The 20,820-nt window shown below is 31.6% G+C and overlaps 1 protein-coding gene across 3 annotated transcripts in view; it reads right to left on the minus strand.

The window, feature by feature from the left end:
- The window catches only part of LOC131850039 (peroxiredoxin 1), a 28,516-nt gene extending 8,037 nt beyond the window's left edge, over positions 1 to 20,479 (minus strand). Inside the window, exons 1-3 of one of the 3 annotated variants that reach the window (XM_059200189.1) lie at positions 20,340 to 20,479; positions 18,363 to 18,451; positions 2,996 to 3,136 (exon numbers count right to left, since the gene is read on the minus strand). In XM_059200189.1, coding sequence (XP_059056172.1) covers positions 2,996 to 3,136; positions 18,363 to 18,448 — 227 coding nt within the window. In that variant the 5' untranslated portion in view covers positions 18,449 to 18,451; positions 20,340 to 20,479. Of the gene's footprint in view, positions 1 to 2,995; positions 3,137 to 3,617; positions 3,709 to 18,362; positions 18,452 to 20,339 lie in introns of those variants that run through there. The other 2 variants (XM_059200199.1, XM_059200205.1) reach the window with 2 other exon arrangements.
- Positions 20,480 to 20,820: the final 341 nt, after the last annotated feature.

Here is a 20,820-nt window from a genome sequence, read left to right on the forward strand (position 1 = left end):
AAAAATAAAAAAAAAATGCCTTTTTTAAAAATAACTCGATAACGCAAAAAATTATGAAACCTTAAAAAAAAAAAGGAATTTGAATTGTTTATAACGACTGTCGGACTGATCACCCCATTATTAGCAATGTACCATGTCAGGTTGCCTTCCACGCATTCCTGAAAACCATCGTGAATTACCACGATGGGTTAAATGACCTGACCTCATTGCTCATCTTATCCTCCACTGGTGCCCCGCCAGCGTAAACCGTTAGCGCAGGAGGGAGAACCTATTGTAATTGGATAATGAAGAAACGTTTTATATTCTAAATTTGTATTTAAAATTTAGAGTTTCTTTTCTAGATTATTGTTTGTTACTTCACTTTCATTCTATTCTGTTATGTCAGTTGTCTATCTATATTAATAATTTCGTCAAGGGCCGTAAGACTCGAACGAAATCTTATGTGAATAACAAAACATAAAATAATATTGATTTCGAGTCGACAACATATATCTGCAAAATTCGGATTATGGAGTATTTCGTTAAATCCTAATGACACTGACAAACAAGCCGCAGTCGCCATCTTTTCATTTCACTAGCATTTTTTTAGTCGTGGACGTTTCGCGAAAATATTGTTTTTGACACTTTTTTATGATAAAAGAGTATGTGTTTTTTCTTAAAACCTGAAATTGGCTGATTGCGAGACAAATTTGGCATTTTTTTTATTAATTAGTTTTACGGCTCTGGATAAAAGTTCTTTTCAGCCCAACATAATGTTTTACAAAAAAATAAAAATTATTTGTTTAAAACCTTTTGCACTTTATATTTATTAAACACAATGACAAAGCTTTACAAATCTATGCCTTACTTACTTTTAATATTCCATGAGAACCGATGACTACAGAAATATCTACCCACATTTCACCCGAGCGAAGCCGGGTTTTTATCTAGTATATATTATGAGAAAAATACCTATAATATATTTTTCTCCGTTTACCTGGTCTTTTTTCGTATTATTACTTACTACATGAATAAACTACAACAGAACCACACTGTTATCATCCATTAAAAACACGAGTATATATCCATGACAATTCAATTATTTGCCGCAACTCTCAATTTAGAATACGTGTCGAATTTTAAAACTGGTTTTAAATTGCTACAGTACATGTGAGTGCAGGTTCGAAGATCGAAGGTGAAATACATTAGCATTGTGTACAAAAGCCGTGAACGAATTGTATATGTTCTCACGTTGGAAGACGCGAAATAAATCATTGTGGAAACTTCATTACTATCTTGTTAACATTAATCAAATATTATAGGTCTAACTATAATTAATATATATAATTAGTGATTAGTATTTTAAGAGAGTTAATTATTGATATGCTATTTTGCTACTTCTTCTTCTTCGTTTCAACGGCAACCAAATACATATATTTATATATATTTTCCTCAGAACGCCTCGACAACCCTTTCGCACTCCGTCGCATCTCTTAAGTCCCCCTTTGTGCAGACTGCTGGGCACAGAGGACAAGCCAGCAGGTGTGCCATAGTACCGGTCTGCTAGCGTATTTGTCTCTATGGGTTTCTTGTAGGCAAAGGACATTATTTTTATTGGATTGTTTGGGCTATTGTCAGATGTGTAGCACCTGTAGCACTGCGACCTACATAGATCTATTGTGCTCGCCCTTTTCAGAGTTCGATATAGTAAATATATACGAAATATACTGTAGCCTTCGCAAGTTCTAAACATGTTACTTGTCGGTTCCTATTTTAATATTAGTAGTAACTAGCAATCGAAAGTAATAATTGGTATATGAGAACTGGTCCGCCAAAAGGATAGATTTACAGTTAGAACTTGGCTACAGTATATTATCGTTTAAGTTATAAGAAGAATATTGTTTTATATTATATATATTTTATATTGTTATAAATACATTTCAGGACAGACCATTGAACTTGGTACCCATTTAGATCTCATCTCTTTTGTCGTAGAAGTCAACAATCAAGGTATATATCATAATATTAAACTCGGCTATCATTTCACATTTATGTTTTTGATGGGTTATATTTACTGCTATATATGTAATCCACTGAATATCTCCATCAATAATAAATACTTTACGTTTAAATTATTCCCTTGTAACATGGACGGTTTAGCATTTGCAGTTAGTCACCTCCGTAATTGAATTTAAAAGTTGCATATTAAAGTTAAGTTTTTTTTCCCTACCGTCGAGTTCAGTATACAGGTTAAATTGAGAAGAACTGACAAGAAACTCGGCTGAATTTCTCTTCATTTTAAGAGCCAGTTTGTTTGCATTGTACATCTATATAGGTGTCTATGTTTAACATTAAAAGAAAATACCGTGCATGAACAACTATTGCCATGCATGTTTGTCGTTTAAGTTACATGGAAACTTTCTCGTTTATATTAATTACTAGCTGTTCCCGCGACTTCGTCCGCGTGGAATTTAACTTTATTTTTCTAAAATAAAAGTAGCCTATGTTACTCCTTATCACATCAGCGACCTCTCAAAAAAAGTCCCGTCAAAATCGGTCCATTTCAGAGATTAGCCGGAACAAACAGACAGACTAAAATTGCAAAAAATGTTATTTTGGGGTATGTACCGTATGTATATTCATCATATGCACATGCATTATTACAATTTTTGTTTGTACTTATTGTTGTTTAACATTAGTAAAACCTAGTTATTTCAATATTACAAACAGACACTCCAATTTTATTTATATGTATAGATTTTTATATTTCCTTTCTCTTGAGACTAGATGGTTGGACGATTATTACAATTTTTGTTTGTACTACATTAGTAAAAACCGGTTATTTCAATATTACAAACAGACACAATTTTATTTATATGTATCGAGGTATAGATTTTTATAATTCCTTTATGTCTATGTCTAAAAAAAATAACCGTCCAACCATCTAGTCTCACTAGATGGTTGGACGATTATTTTTTTTTTTTTAAATAGGTATAGAAACAAAATTCATACTTACAAGTCTAGTGGGTAGAAAAACAAAACCACGTATTTGCCCTTGTAGTCCGACAGAGAGACATCTTTGAATTCACCGTTCACGACCGCCGTGGTCTTGAACTGGGGCGCGGGTTTGGTCAACTGCAGCGGCATTCTGTTAAAGCTGCAAAAACACACTCTATTAACATAGCCATAGGCTACAAATTACGTTAACCTGTCGAAATTGAGTACCGTTAATAACTTTCTTAGATTTGACTATATTCATAAGGTTCATTATAGGACAGTTATTTAAATTAGTCGATTCTAAAATTAGACGAAATAAAAATGCAATGAAATTTAATCTGTCTCCAAAATTAAAAAAAAAAAACTTCAACTGTTAACTTATACAAAATAATAAAGTAATGTTAAAAAAAAGTCAACGTTAAAAAAGTTTCTAATTATTTGTAACTAATGTAATTGAAAAAAAACTAAAGTAAACTACACTACAGAAGAACTAAAAATTTAACAATTTAAAATGTAGGTATCAATAAAATAAAACTCCAATTTAAAAATCATAGACCCATCTACAAATTCTAAAACTATATAACATTAAACCTACGATGTAAAAAAAAAATATTTCTCAACGACTAAATAATTAAGAATACCTATTAAATTATTCACTATATATCACAATACACAACACGTCCGTCCGTGAACTGTTCGCGGTACAACTGGCTGGATATAATGGAAGCACACTAGACGTTATCAAAGTCCGCAATATCACAGAATGACAATTGACAGTATAAAGTACACTGCAGATAAATCATGACTGTACATATACAGCTGTCAAATTGCTAGATATGTTTTTTAATACATTTAAATTTAGAAGTCTGTGAGTACTTTCAAATGACATAAAAAACGATAGAAGTTCTCAAAATCATGGGCTGTCAATTTGCAGATATTGTTTTTAATCAGGGATGTTATGGATATGAAATTTCGAATACGGATATGAAATAATTCGGATTATCCGTTAGTTTCGGATAATTTCGGTTACGGATATTAATTTTTTAAGGTATATTAAAAGTAAAATACAAATATAGCCAATAAAATGTATACATAAAGTGTCTCAATTAGTCTCCGCACCTATCCGATATTATCCGACACTTTTATTTCGGATTCGGTTATCGTTACGGATATTTTTTCATATCGGATATCCGATAGCTTCGGTTACGGTTACGGAGCTCCGTATCATCACTATTTTTAATACCTTTAAATTTAGAAGGCTATCAGTAGTCAGTACTTTAAAAGAAGAAAATGTTCAAAATTCATACTTCACCATCGGAAGTACAGCGGTGTGCTAAACCTCTAATTAATTTTTTGTTCTTTTTACGTCTCATATTTATGTAGGTAATAACAGATTTTATTTAAAATCTTCATACGTGTTTCTATATAAATTTGGTGAAGATTTCACCACTAGTTTTTGAGTTACCATTAATAACGCTATAGAAATAATTTTCGTCGTAGCCTGAACATAATAACATTCAGGAGTCATTTGTTTCAAATTGACAAATGTATATCCGATCTTTTCTATTTTATTAGAAATTCCATAAATCAAAATGAGACAAATGCTACTTACACTTAGGCCCTAATTTAGTTTGTGTCTATTGCTTTAGTTATGGTTCTAATTTAAAAAAAAAAAAAAACAAAATAACTGTGTTCCATTTTTAAAAGTTAAATAGTTGGGAGTCATAATAAGTCAAAATGTTCTTGTAATACATGTGTTTTGAATTTCGAACGTTGTGAAAAATATTCCATGAATTATTATTTTATTCGGATTATACTTTAATTATTGTTATGATTAAAAATAATCTGTCAACTTAATAAAAAAAAAAACAATTTAATATTATAAATGTAAAATTGTTTCTATCTGTTTATTAGCTAGCGACTAAACTGTTTAATGTGACACCCAAAACACTATCATTTCTCAAAAAAAGCAGTAAATGTCGCGAGTCAAATCTAGTACAAAGTAAAAAACCAGTACTACTATTATTTTAAACAAATATATCAACTCGACTAGAATGTCCTACACGAATAATGATATTTGATTTGTTTTGATTTGACTACAATCGGACCTATCAACCTCCAGACATCCAGGTAAATGTTCCGCTACCAAAACATGTACAGTATAATCGAGAGATGCTGTTCTCCTCCACAATTTGACCAGTAGTGTACCATTTCCATGGAACAAATGCTCAGTAAGTACATTGCATGTCAGCATATTCGAGAGTACAGCTTCGAGGTTATTGACCCTGGGAACCGTTTACAATGCTTTTGTACCAACCGGTTTTTGTCGGCAATCATCTTTGAAAGATAAAATTAATTTATATATCAATTATAAAAACGAATATAAGAAATAAGCGTAAAAATTTATAATTCTAAATTCATAATATTAAATTCATAAAAACAAATATAAAGACTAAATATAAAATCATTCATTCTAAATTCAAAATATTATATTCATAATAACGAATAAAAAGACTACACATAAAAATCATTAATTCTAAATTCAAAATTAAAAAAAGAATTTCAATAAAATTGATGTTCTCACATCAATTTTCATCAAATATGTTTCTTACAATTAAATAACATTATTAAAGTTTTTATAACACAGAAATCGACTAATTGTTTTACTAACACAGAGTGAAAACATTTCAACCAGTGCTCATTTTGAAAAGTTGCTAGAAACACGATAGTCTGTCCATATAAGCATGTTTATATTTTAGTAATATTCATGATTTTGCTAGAACAATGGTATTTTCAAAATCGTGTTGTACTTATAAATACATATATATGTATACATATATCATATGTATATGATATATCTACTGGTCTGTGAGATAAATAGCCTATTAACACTGAGGTTATATAGAAGGTTTAAGCTTGAATCTTATTTTTTAGGCTGTAGATTGAATATAGAATTATGTATGTAAATTTTCATTTTTGAAGCTAGAACGATGTAACTTTTTTATTGGGTTAGATTACTAAATATTTTTTCATTATTTGGTCAAGGTACCCGCGACTTACTCCGCATAAAATAGTATATTACGCGGACGGAGTCGCGGGTACAGCTAGTATTTTACAATTGGTAATTGCATGGAGTAGACAACGTTTTCACGATTTTCTAACATTTTATGAAACGATTAAATCTACTATTTACTCAAACTGTCAATTTGAACCTCTTTCAAACAAGAATTGCTAGCAACAGTTGTATATCAACAACTGATTTCCACTATACCATAATAATAATCTCAGGACTATTCACACAGCGCTATCTAGACCTAAGTTAAGCTAGCTAAAGCTTGTGTTATGGGTATTAGACAATTGATACAAATACATATATATTTTTTACATAAATACATACACATTATACATAGAAAACACCCAGAACGATACACACAATCGTACTCATGAATACAAATGTTTGTACCGTGCGAGGAATCGAACCCGCGACCATTGGAAGTAAGGCGGTGTGTTAATCCACTAGACCACCGAGGCCGTCAAACCATGTCTCATGTAGCTTGTGAAGTCTTTGGAATAACGAATTGTAAGTAGCTATGACGTGGTCTAGTGTTTTGAGTAGTCATGCTCACTAAAATGTCCAGACTTGTGGCGGCGTGGTGGGCCGGGTCATTGGGCTCCCTAAAATATGGTCGAGCGCAGTGATGGCTGGCTCATCCGTCATACTCGTGAACGGGTGCTGCTTGTAGTGACTGGTCTGCTCTAATCACTATGACTGATTTCCTTTTATTAATCATTTAACCAGTTGCTTATATATTCAATATTTTTCTATTTGAGTATTTAATTGAATTAGTGCTAATTGGTGGTTTGTATTCACACACTTAAACTTAAAAATGTAAAGTAGTAATAAAATTATTTAAAAGAGCAGCACGCAAGTTTCTTGCTCGTTCTTCTTGTGATGAGACAGCTTACCGAATGAGCAGTAGATTAAAAAAATGTAAAGACTATTCAAAAGTGCTTCAATGTAAGTTTATTTGAATAAATGATTTTCTATTCTATTCTATTCTAACGTCTAAATATGCGTATTTGAGTTCAATAGTGAAGGCATCAGTTTCCACAACCTCGAGGTTACTATTATACCTTGGGAACAATATGACAATGCAATTAGGTTTCAAACTTTCAAGTTATCTGCATTGTACTGGCACTTGGCACGAATATGCGTTTGTTATTAAACAATATACTCATATACATGTTTAACGACAATGTTTGTGAAAGCTCGGAAAATATCACTTGGAAAGCTTAAATTTATGAGATGCTAACTGTGCCCGAGACTTCGATATTTGTTAATCTAACCCAAAAAGTTAAAGAAAATATTCCATCGTTTTAACTTCAGAATTGACGAATTTCCATACACATTTTCATGCCCAATTTTATTTTAGTCTTTTAAGGGTAAAAATTTTACAAACTCTGAATGTCATATTTATTTATATTTAATCAATAGCCTAAAATATAAATATCATGCTTCTAACTTTAATAATAACCGTTCATCTCCCGTTTTAACCCTTTTTTCGCATTTCAAATTCAAAATATCTATATTCATGTAGGTCTAATACAGACTCTTATGATATGTCAAATCTACCGGCAGTTCGGAATGATTTCGAGATGAGACGAACTGACAAGAAGATCAGCTCGTATTCTTTTCAAATAAATATTGTACTTTAAAAAGTAGCCTATGTTCTTTCTCAGGGTTTAGATTATCTGTGTAGCAAATCTCATTTAAATTGGTTCATTAGTTTTGTCGTGAAAGCGCGGCAGACAGACGGACAGAATTACTATCGCATTTATTATATTATCACTGCTTATCTATACATATAAATTACATACACATACATATATGTTTTTACTACGTGCATATGAGTATAAATACGGTATTAACACCAAAATAACATTTTTTACATTTTTAGTTTATAAAATTATCGCTGCAAATTGGAATCAGGTGTGCAACTTTATCTATATAAGAAATTATCTATAGATAAGTAAAGTGAAGGACGATGATCACTGATCAATTTCCACGACCTAAATTTTAAAGTTAATTTTATACTTTATCTGATATTAACTTATTATTATTAATTCTCGCGATATAACTTATTTATCAACTTCCTATACACGCGACCACGTCCGCGTGGAACTTAACTTTATTTTTCTAAAATAATAATAGCCTAAGTTACTCCTTATTACATTAGCTACCTGCCAAAAGTCCGGCCAAAATCGGTCCAGCCATTTCAGAGATTAGTCAGAACAGAACAAACAGACAGACAGACAGACAAAAATTGTAAAAAAATGTTATTTCAATATTACAAACAGACATTTCAATTTTATTTATATGTATAGATGTATAGATTAACTTATTATTCTCCGAGTATAATTTATTTATCAATAATTAATATAATTATTTGCTAAGTAATGATAATTATCACTGGACGTATCACGCCATCTAGTGACATGCAATTTTTGAAAAAACTTTAACCTTAAGGGGGTTTTATACGCGTACAAAGTCACAGGCAATAAAACTGGTATCCCTTAAGATATAGTATCAGATAAGAGAGCCAATATATCTGCACTGATCCTTCTATGTTGATTGTCGCATGCCTAATACTTGTTGTTAATTAAATATAAGTAAATCAATATTTATTTAAAAAGCAACACACAAGTTTCTTGCTTATTCTTCTTGTGATGAATCTGCATTCCGAATAAGCGGTAGAATAAAAAAACTTGACTATTCAAAAGTGCTTATTATTAAGTTTACCTGAATAAAGATTATTTTTATTTCTATTTCTTCTTATATAAAAAAAAATTCTACAGGATAGAGTGATATTGTAAATTAATAATTATTAAAAATACTACACTTATTTATTTCCTATCCAATAAAATCATATAATACTTTTGGATAATATGCTGACAACCTGTAATTATAGTAGATTATCGTATATGTGGGAAAGAGAAGGAAACATTATGTCGTCTCTTGCGCACACTGCTGGCGTCATGATGCCATTACGCTGTAACCGGCGAGTGAGAACAGTGGTGTGTTTTATAGCCGATAATTAGAGAGATAAACAGTACACAGATAAACATAGATAAAAATCTACATTTGTACACTAGAAATAAAAATTATCTACATAATGCAAATAGGTTCTGATGAGTTTATCGTGTATTCGACACCACTTCACTTCGTGCCACTTATCTGACATTTAGTACGGTGATTTGACAGCAGCTAAATTGAATAGGAGATAGCAAGGTTCGATGCCGTGATTAAAATCTAATATATAACATAAAACAAGAGAGGTGATAGTGAACTAGAATTTTTCCAAAGTTATGTAGTATTTAAATCGATTGAGTGTTACCGATTCTGATAAAAAATATGCAATAATAATATATTTAAGAAAGAAATATTATTATGAATTCATTTGAAATTTTAGTAACGTGACACATTATTTTTAATTACCACAAAAGAAGTTCTAATACTCTATACAAATAAATAAAATTGGAGTGTCTGTTTGTAATAACAAATTAACTAATTCTCACTAATTGCATATGAAAATGTAATATTTCTAAAATTACTTATAGTAGAAGGTTCTTGCAGGGAATCTTATTATTCGCTATTGCCATTTACTCGTAATGATTCATATTAAATCTATACATATAAATAAAACTGTAGTGTCTGTTTGTAATATTGAAATAACTGTTTTTTACTACATGCATATGAATATAAATACGGTACATACACCAAAATATCATTTTTTACTATTTTTGTCTGTCTGTCTGTTTGTTCCGGCTAATCTCTGAAATGGCTGGACCGATTTTGACGGTACTTTTATTGGCAGGTAGGTGATGTAATAAGGAGTAACTCAGGCTACACTTATTTTAGAAAAAAATATTTTAATTTAGAAAAATAAAGTTAAATTCCACACCGACAAAGTACAGTAGCGGTACAGTTAGTATTATATATTCAAATATCCTATATGTTCATAAAAATCTTGACTTATTTCCAAAAAACAGCAATATTCATAACATTAATACTAGATTTAAAGACAAACTTGCTGTCCCCAAGTATCGTTTAGAAAAAGTCAATAGGTCTTTTATGGGAATAGGTATAAAATTTTACAATAAGATACCAAAGGATATATTGGAATTACCCTTAAATAAATTCAAAACATCTGTTAAATCATATTTACTGGGCAAAGCCTATTACACACTAAACGATTACTTGAATGACGAGCGTGCATGGCAATAGTTTTCATGTTCTGGATTTTCATTTAATGTTAGACATAGACACCTATATAAAATCCTATGCATTGTAAATAAACTGGATTTAAAAAAAAAGTAATTCAATTGAGTTTTTTGCCAGTTCTTCTCAATTGGATCTATATACCGAACTGGACGGTAGGAAAAAAAAATTCTAATGTAAAAACTTGACGTTCATAAGCGGCTAAAATGTCCTACATGAATAAATGATTTTTGAATTTGAATTTGAATAAATATATTTTAACATGTTTTCAAATATGGTTTGTCAGCAGTTATTTTACTAGTGAATTCACGCCTTTTTTTGTAACTACTATGATTTACAGTAACAAATCTACACCAACATCTAAACCTACCTACCTACATTACTAGTTTATTTATAAATTTGAAATAGCAAATAGAAAACCTCAAGGAAAACGGTCTTATGTTATTTTACTAGCGAATACACGCCTTTTTTGGTAACTACTATGATTTACAGTAACAAATCTACACCAACATCTAAACCTACTAACTACTACAATTAATTTGTAATAGTAATAGGGAACCTCAAGGAAAACGGTCTCATCATAGGCAATAGATGTTCAGGCTTGTCCAGATCCAAACTTGTGACTTCATCCCCTCGGCAGTAACATTTGTGCTCCATAGTCATGATTTAGAATTGGGAATTTGAGTGCTGTTATTTTAAAATTAATTAGTATTGCAATGAAATTGTATCTACCTTTTACATTGAATGGAATTTTAAAGGAGAAGCAACAACAGCTGTATGGGAGTAACATGGATTCGATTTTCAAAATGATTTGTTTTTTTTTAATTCTCATACATCACAGAGTATTATGATTTATACGATATTCCATGATATGTGATAATAATATAAACATATTGAGTAGTAAAAATATAGTCAAATAAACTCAAAAAAACATGTCTTCGCAGTATTCTTTTTCTTAACCCATATTGGGTTAAGATAATAATTATTGGGTAATAGAATAATTATTATATTACCGCGTGGAATTTATTATCATCATTTTTTTTTCTAAAATATACAAAATTCAAAATAAAAGTAGTTAATAATAAAATTCAAATTAAAAGTTACTCTTTATTACATCAGCTACTTGCCAAAAAAAGTCCCGTCAAAATCGGTCCAGCCATTACAGAGATTAGCCGGAACAAACAGACTGACAGACAAGACAGACAAAATTATAAAAAAATGTTATTTTGGTACATGTACCGTATATATATTCATATGCATGTAGTAAAAGCGTTATTTCAATATTACAAACAGACATTCCAATTTTATTTATATGTATAGATAATGGGTATAAAAATTACTTAAGTATTAATAATAAGATACCAAAGAATATACGGGAATTACCCTTCAATAAATTCAAAACATCTGTTAAATCATATTTACTGAACAAAGCCTATTACTCACTAAACGATTACTTGAATGACGAGCGTGCATGGCAAATTGTTCATGCACGGGATTTTAATTTAATGTTAGACATAGACACCTATATAAATATACATTGTAACTAAACTGGCTTTTAAAAAAAATAAAAGTAATTCAATTGAGTTTCTAGTCAGTTCTTCGCAATTGAATCTGTATACTGAACTGAACGGTAGGGAAAAAAATATAAATTACAAAAAAAAATCCGTTCATAAGCGACTAAAATGTACTATATGAATAAATGATTATTGAATTTGAATTTCGACAGCCTCAGTGGTCTAGTGGTTTAGCATACCGCTTTACTATCCGATGGTCGCGGGTTCGATTCCTCGCACGGTACAAACATTTGTATTGATGAGTATGACTGTTTGTATCGGTCTGAGTGTTTTCTATGTATAATATGTATTTATTAAAAAAAAAATGCATCCATGTATTTATATCAGTTGTCTAGTACCCATAACACAAGCTTTAGCTAGCTTAACTTGGGTTTAGATGGCGTTGTGTGAATTGTCCTGAGATTATTATTATTATATTATAATTTAGAATTACATTAATACTTTTTGGTGAGTAATAGCAACAGTTAATTTTTATTTAATAATAAAATAGTAATTTTGAAATCTTTTAAAATAGTCGTTTAATAAGATTATCCGCCATATTGTTTTACATAGAATAGAATAGAATAGAAAATCATTTATTCAAATAAACTTAATTTAAGCACTTTTGAATAGTCAACATTTTTTTAAATCTACCGCTTATTCGGAAAGCTGTCTCATCACATGAAGAATATATAGGTAAACAATATAATTATAACAATCCATGGAGTCGCATCTAGCAAACTAAACAGAGCTTGTGTAAGACAACCGATATAAATACATATATATTTTGTAAATACATACATAATATACATAGAAAACACCCGAAGGACCAGTACAAACAATTATATTATGACTACATGTTTGCACCGCCCGAGGAATCGATCTCGCGACCTTCAGAAGTAAGGTGGTGCGCTAAACCGCTAGACCATCTGTTGCTGGCAGCTTGTCTACCGTTCTTTTTATTTTTGATATTTGTTTTTTATATGTCACTTTTGCTATTTCTTTTGTTACTTTCCTGTTCGCTGTGAGCCCTTTTGGGAAAAATACACATGTTTACTATTACTTGATTTTTAATTAAAATAGTAGTTGTGTTCCCGCCCTGTTCAGTACGTAATGCAATTAATACGTTACGATTATTAGTATCATTAAAACATCCACGACTAAATTCATAGTAACCATATATACTAACCCCGATTTGTCAGCTAGATCTATCTTGACAAATTAACACACGACGAGGCCCGCTAGGTTAGCTGAGTCGGCTCATCACTTTTGGGATTGACTCATCAAATTAGCACGGTCTGATAGAAATCCTGGACAATATTTAGAAGTTGGACCGAAGTTGGGTATATAGTTGATGTTTATATTAGAAACCGTATAATCAACCGACAGATGGAAGATGGGGTCATTAGTAGATGCGTTAATAGTTTTTTTTAAATAGATGATAATGGAATGACGCACCCGCCTGCGCTAACGGGTTCCGCTGGCGGGGCACCAGTGAAGGATGATAAAATAGCAGAGGTCAGGTCAGTTAGACCATCGTGACAAATTTGCCAGGAATTCATGGTGGTTTTCAGGGGAAACCGGATGTATGTCAACCTGACATGTTACTTTGGAGTCGCATACTAGCAATGGGGTCAACAGTCCATGAAATCACGTCATCAGTAACGGTATTAACAGTTTTTTTTAAATAGATGATAATGAAATGATGCACCCACCTGTGCTAACGGTTTCCGCTGGCGGGGCACCAGTGAAGGATGATAAAATAGCAAAGGTCAGGTCAGTTTGACCATCGTGACAAATTAACCAGGAATTCATGGTGGTTTTCAGGGGAAACCGGGTGGATCTTAATCAGACATGGTACTTTGGAGTCTCATAATAGCAATGAGGTCAACAGTCCATATCACCGAATTTCTTTTTCCCCCGCGTTAAGAGTCGGAAATATCCCACTGACGAGATGACGTTACAGCTTACTTTCGATTGCACAATATTAAATCATTTCAATAGAACATGAGAGGGGAGTAGGGGATTGTTAGTAATGTGGACTAATGATCTCCAATGTACCATATCAGATCGACCTCCACGCGGTTCCCCCTGAAAACCATCGTGATACATTCCCGGTGAATTTGTCACGTTGGGCTAACTGATCTGACTTCATGTTCATCTTATCATCCTCCACTGGTGCCCCGCCAGCGTAAACCGTTAGCGCAGGTGAGTGCACCAATCCATTATCATCCTTTAAAACAAAAATAGAACATAAGAATCTCGGTACAAGGATGTAAAACTAAATTTATCTTATGTATTTACGAGAATTTTTCTCGTGTTAGTTACCATACGACTTGACCAGTAGGTCTGAGAATCGGCTACTATCTATTTTTCATACTCGCAATCATCCAAACCCGAGGAAGGACTTATGGAGCGGCTGAAGGCCAACTCCCGCCTGATGGATATGACTTATACGACTTTAGTCTGAAGGCACCTTTAGACCCCTAAAGGGGTTCAAACCTCGGCTTAGGCCGTAATTTCGATCACCGTTTGAACTAGACGGGGGATCGATCCAAATTTTACGTATAAAAAAAATCCCTTAGCAGGGTGCGACTAGTTCCCTATACTACCAACCCCCTCCCAATTAAATCGATAACGTAATGGGAATAGAAAAACCTTGTCGACTCATAACTGCACTAATTACAATGCTAGATTATTTTCCAGGACAATTAGCTGAGAATACACACGTGTGCAATTTGCAATCAACTATTAAAAGAATGCGACAATCCAACATATGTTTGTATCTAGACGGATTATAATCAGTATGTAGATATTTATTGATAATATACTAATTTGAACTTGGGCAATCATAAAATTAGATAAACTTACTACTTTAGGCATTCACTTGTAACTCAAAACTTACTGGCTGATAATACCAATTAATAATCTTAATAATAATATTATAAACGCGAAAGTGTCTGAGTATGGATAATAATAATAATAATAATAATAATCTCAGGACAATTCACACAGTGCCATCTAGACCCAAGTTAAGCTAGCTAGAGCTTGTGTTATGGGTACTAGATAACTGATACATATACATAGATATTTTTTTTTGTAAATACATACATATTATACATAGAAAACACCCAGACCGATACAAACAATCATACTCATGAATACAAATGTTTGTGCCGTGCGAGGAATCGAACCCGCGACCATCGGTCGTAAAGCGGTGTGCTTGACCGCTAGACCACCGAGGTCGTCATGGATGGATGTTTGTTACTCTTTCACGCAATAACTACTGAATGGATTTTGATGAAACTTTACAGTAATATAGCTGCATCAGAATAACATATAGGCTATATTTTTTATTGAAATTTAAGGCTTGTGAAACCGAGGACACAGGTAGCATACATATAATATTTCTCTTTATAGAGCAATTCCAACTATTAAGATTTCTTGACATAGGTAATCTATTAAAAAAAAAATGATACACATATAATAAGCATAATTTTGAGTATTATTTCATTGACTTAATGTCAACATAATGCCATTTCTCGGTGACATTATTGTTACTTAATGGACTATAGAAAAAGTGTTTGGTAATGAAATCAATTGGTAGGACGCTTCTACCATGGAAGTGATAATACAAAATAGAGAGAAAGTGTTGCCATATAACATAGAAATACCCTAATAAAATGCTGTTGTTTCCAACACTCTGATTATTTTAATAGTTGTGTAAGTAAATAAATAAATTAATTAATTAAATTTTAACTTTCCCGAAAGTAATTTCATTAAATAATGTTAGACTAACACTTAAATTAAGTAATTAAATATCAAATTCATTATAGTTGATTACATCTATTTGCTGATTCAATAGATAAATATATTAATAAGTATTTGCTTTCTAAAAATATATGTACATATACATATATTTTATAAATACATGGGCCTTTCTCCACTAACAGGAAAATCATGGTCCAAGCATTTTTTTTAAATTTGCCTATGTAAATGCATAGTTTTATTTATTAAAACACATAATATATAACCTGTTATTTAAGGAGCCAAGCTTAATCAATATTTAGAATCATAATTATTTCATAAAATTGGTCTGAAAGTCACTAAAAACAGTCCTCTGTTATGTCCTAATTCCGGATCGAGTATGATTCGGTTCGGTTTTTATTAGTTGTATTTAAAAATGTAAAATCTTATAAGTCTATGAACATAAAGAATATTGAATGCATGTGAACAAAAAACATGTTCGAATTTTGTCCGATACATTTGTGAACAGTCCACTGTCACAATTTGAATATCGCGCCACAAAAATATTAAACACTATTATGGGTATATTTCGCGTGAAATGGAACGTTAACAGTGTGAAGTTTACTCGGTCGTCATGCTGAACAAGTCTCCAAGATTTTGCGCAGTGACAACTTCGCGTCTGTGTGGGAGCCACGTCTCTGTAATGTTGAGTGAACATTCCTCTGGTAAGTCTATTTTACAGTGTTTTATGTGTTATAATTATATTTATTTAACAAAAAAATTGCTCAGTGTGATAATTTAGACCTGTTTCTATGTTGTGAAATAATATTTAAACTGATACGTGGTATGACATTTTTACGTAAAAATAACAGTCCTCTGTACAACAGTCCTCTGGAAATTTATAATACAGAGGACTGTTCAATGGGACAGAGGACTGTTTTATTTGACGTCCGTGTACTTTATTAATAGTCTTTATAGTCTGCACTAACCTACTGCTTGCCAATAGCGTCTTTCTTTCTTACATTGGCCTGTTCCGCTAATTCAGGTCTTTTTTTCTATTATTATGGATTTTAGAATATAAAATAAAATACGTATCTAGTAACTAAACCATTACGGTTTTTTTATATGTTGAAAGTTTTATATATTGAATGTTTTATTGTTTAAGAATTGCCGCAATGTCACCAAAGAAGAAACCTAAAACCAAAGAAGAAATAGAAGAGCAGAAACGAATTGCAGGAAGATTAAGACATCAACGGCTAAAAAATTACCCAGTAAAAAGAGAGCAATTGAAGGAAAACGTACGTCGGAACTACCAATGAAAGAGGGAAAAAGGTACAAGAAAGTCAGTTCATGATATGAGTCGACGTAAACACAAAACTGTGACTAAAGAATAGAGAAAGCACTGTGCTATCTATCGCGCAAGCAAAAAAAAGCTTTGAAAGAAATTACAAATAATTTTGTACGAGAAAATACCATATGACCACTCCGCGAAGTGATGCAAGTAATGCGAGAAAGCGTAATGCTAGAAAGAAACGTTGAAACAAAATTGTAAAGGATAAAGACAAAAAGTTAGAGTATTACAGAAAAAAATCCGAGAAATATAAGAAGAGATTAGAACGTTTGGAAGAAGCTAGGACAAAGGAAAATGTAGACACACCTAACACTAAACTTACCCAAATGCGTGATTCGCCAGAAGCTCGCATAGACGCAGTCAAAAACTTGGCATTGGAGAGACCTGCAAGAGAACCGCTGATGTCGTCGTCACTACAGGAGGTGATATTGAGACATTAGTATACAGGCTATTCAACGAAGATGTTCCGCAATTAACTTGTTCACGATAGACGATAAAGCCATCCAAGAATTGACAGACGACATTCAAAATGAAACAGTTAATTTAAAAAACTTTAATGGCTCTATAAAAATACATCAAGTTAAGGCTGAAATAATAACAAGTCCTCTGGAATTAGCTCCAAGTACCGCGAAACTCATAATGAAAAGTTTAAGTTGCACTTGTGAAGATGAGTGCCAGCATTTCAATTTAGGAGTGTTAGAGTACAAAAACAAGACAAAACTTAACGTAGATGATATTTACACAGACTCTGAAAGTGAAAACATGGACAACTCACAGGATTCCACAATGGAGACCCACAACGACGTTGTACTGGCTGGACCTAGCTCAATCAACCAACAGAATTCCACTATCACATCTTGATTGCATGATTGGTGATTACATCGTGGTTAAATTTCTAGTAAGAAACACTGAATATGCTGATACATAGACACGGAAGAAGGCGAACTAACAGTAACCTTCTTAAAAATTTGTGATGCTAAAGGAAATACATTCAGAGGCGATGAAAACGAAAATTTCTATATGGGATACAGTATTAAATAAAGAAGAAAATTTATTTGATTGCAATTAATAATTAATATTGTGTTTTTCTTCAAATAAACATTGATATAAACTGTCCTCAGGGTGGAAAAAACAGTACTCTGGGTGGCAAAACAGTCCTCTGCCGCATTTTTTTACAAAATTGCCTATAATTCGAAAAATAAGGGAAAATTACAATGGTTTCTTGTTCATATGCATTTATATTATAACTATCTATCGATTTAACATATTATATTTTTAATTTTGTTGAAAAATAGGTTGGGACAAATTTCAATAGACAAGTTTCCAGTTAGTAGAGAAAGGCCCACATACAATAAATTAATTATTTGCACTAATTAATTTCATGCAATACCCCAAACCATAACTATACTGCTGAGGCAAGCGAAAGGTCATCCCATATTTTGTTCAAAAACAATACCTCTCTATAAGATGTTTCTTTGGCAAATTCCCATTGACCTCTCCATCAGACTCTCGGAGTCTTTTCCTATCGTTTGTGGCTGGCATCACCTAGCATTTGTAACAAGAATTTAATTATAAAAGACCTTTGGAACTATGGCAGAATACCATCCCTCTATATCCTACCCAAATAGAATAAATTTAAAAAAAATGAAGATACAATTTAAAAATTTAAAACTTATCTGTGAATCTATTGACTATTCAAAGATTCCAATATCTTGGATACATTTAGATTTTGTTGTGTACTATTGGATTACAATACTTTTTTTTTGTTTGAAAAGAAATATTAGTTTTCACACATAAAAACTTATATCTGTCGTTCACAGACAAGTGTCTATGAATGTGAATTTGAAAATAATACAATCTGAGTTTCTTGTCCTCTCAACTCGAAATCATTCCAAACTGACCGTAGATTTGACATATCATAAGAATCTGTAATAAACCTACATTAATATAGATATTTTGATTTGATTTGAATATTTTGTGCATAGAAACAATCATCATTGCCTTGCTGTCACTCCATTATTTAGAATGAATAAATTCTGATTTGATTTGATTGCCAACAATAATTTTATAAATTCTGTATGTTTCTATAAGTAACGGTTTCAGATTGTTCTAACTCTAAATATTTTTTGTATAAACTAGTCAAGTGAACATGATTGATTTTTATGCTTTTTTAATACAGTGTAACCTCCATAATTTGACATTGGCAATCAGAGTTGTTTTTGTGATAATAAAAAAATAAACACATTTTCCTTTACCAGTGCTAAAGATATATCAACTCTAACTACTAAAATAGTAGATTATAGAACTGCAAAATCTATTAGTTTTTTAGTACTCGGTTTTACAATTATAAAAGTAATTACAAATTCAAGTTGATATGCAGTACTTGGAAAACTGTGTTTTATCTATTTTTACAAAGATTGCATGCTATTACAAATTACTAATTGTAATGAAAAATTTAATGACAATTAATAGTAGAAGTAATAAGTTGATTTTCAAATATTTAAACAAATATTTTAGTTATTTGTAAATTATTGTAAAATGTGCAACTGATTGTGTTGTATGTTGTAGTTGGGACTTTATGACCTCCTAAACAAGACAATCACAGTAAATATTCAATTATACATTAAATGAGACAATAAAGCTTAAATACAGTGTATTTCTGTAAATATTGTATTAATAATTTACATTTATTAATTTCTCAAGTATAACTTTAAGAAAAGCAAAATATTTATTCATACATTGTACTACTATATCTTTATAAAATTACTAGTTTACACCCATAATAAAGAAAGGGAAAATAAATTTAAAATAATGTATTTGGAACTAAATCATAGCCAATACACAATTAAATAGTATACAGTTAGCAGAAAGTGGACAGAGGTCATTCTTAACAATGGGGACAAAACAGCCTGTTATTAAGCTAGATTGACCTTCACATAGTACTGCAAACTAGTCATGAATTCCTGGTGTTTTATCACAGTATAATAACTAATTTCTATGATCTTCCAATAGTGCACCGCTATCGTATAGGTACCGCTATAATAAACGGGAGGACCATTTCATTATAAAAAAAAACTAATACCGCTCGTAGAATCCATTTCGTTACATGACAGAATAAACATTGGATAAATACATGTAAAATTATAACAAAAGAATGGAGATTTTGTCATAAATTCGAAATGTTATTGATCGGCAAAGTTAGGTTAGTTTTATCGTCATATGTATTAAAAGAGAAAAAATACAATAATCTGCGATTTCAGCGTAAAGTTTGGTATACTCAAAAGAGCGTGTGGAAGAATTTAAATTGCGTAAGCATTTTAGACACGCAATTTCATAGTTTTGCGGTTATTACGTAGGATGGTAGACACTTTCTAGAGAAAATGTATTGTTTAAAATTGATAGTACCAAAAAATGTATTTAAAATATTACTTACTTGAATGTAATGCGATTTGCAGAGAAATTAAACCAGAACAGCGCCGAAACGTTATTGTAAAAACGAATTCGAGTAAAATGACGTTTTAACAATTACTAGGAACAAGGCTCGCAAACCGGTAGGGGAATCTGAGAAATTATTATTATTAAACGTCAAACGGAAGTAAATATGGCGTCCGTAGTCAGTCGTAACCGCCATGTCAAATTCAATCAGCTGGCTGCTGACTGACGTAACCGAGAGAGGTGACACAAGAAATGACACAGTTGACAATCGCTTTATTTAATGATGGTTTCTCTATACGAGTTCTTCTGTCCGGAAGACTCTTTGAAATTTACCAGAGAATACCTCGCGTTCTCTTTAGGAACTATTAAGAAAATTTAGAGAATCAAAACATGCAGATATGGCTGTATAGATGTTGTTCTCTTTGCCTTGCCGAAAAAGGATAAGCAGAAAAAAACTCAAGGATGGTTTCAATTCTACT

Source organism: Achroia grisella, unplaced genomic scaffold (assembly GCF_030625045.1).
Source record: "Achroia grisella isolate CSIRO2021 unplaced genomic scaffold, CSIRO_AGI_Agris_v1 utg1112, whole genome shotgun sequence".
NCBI lineage: Eukaryota > Metazoa > Arthropoda > Insecta > Lepidoptera > Pyralidae > Achroia > Achroia grisella.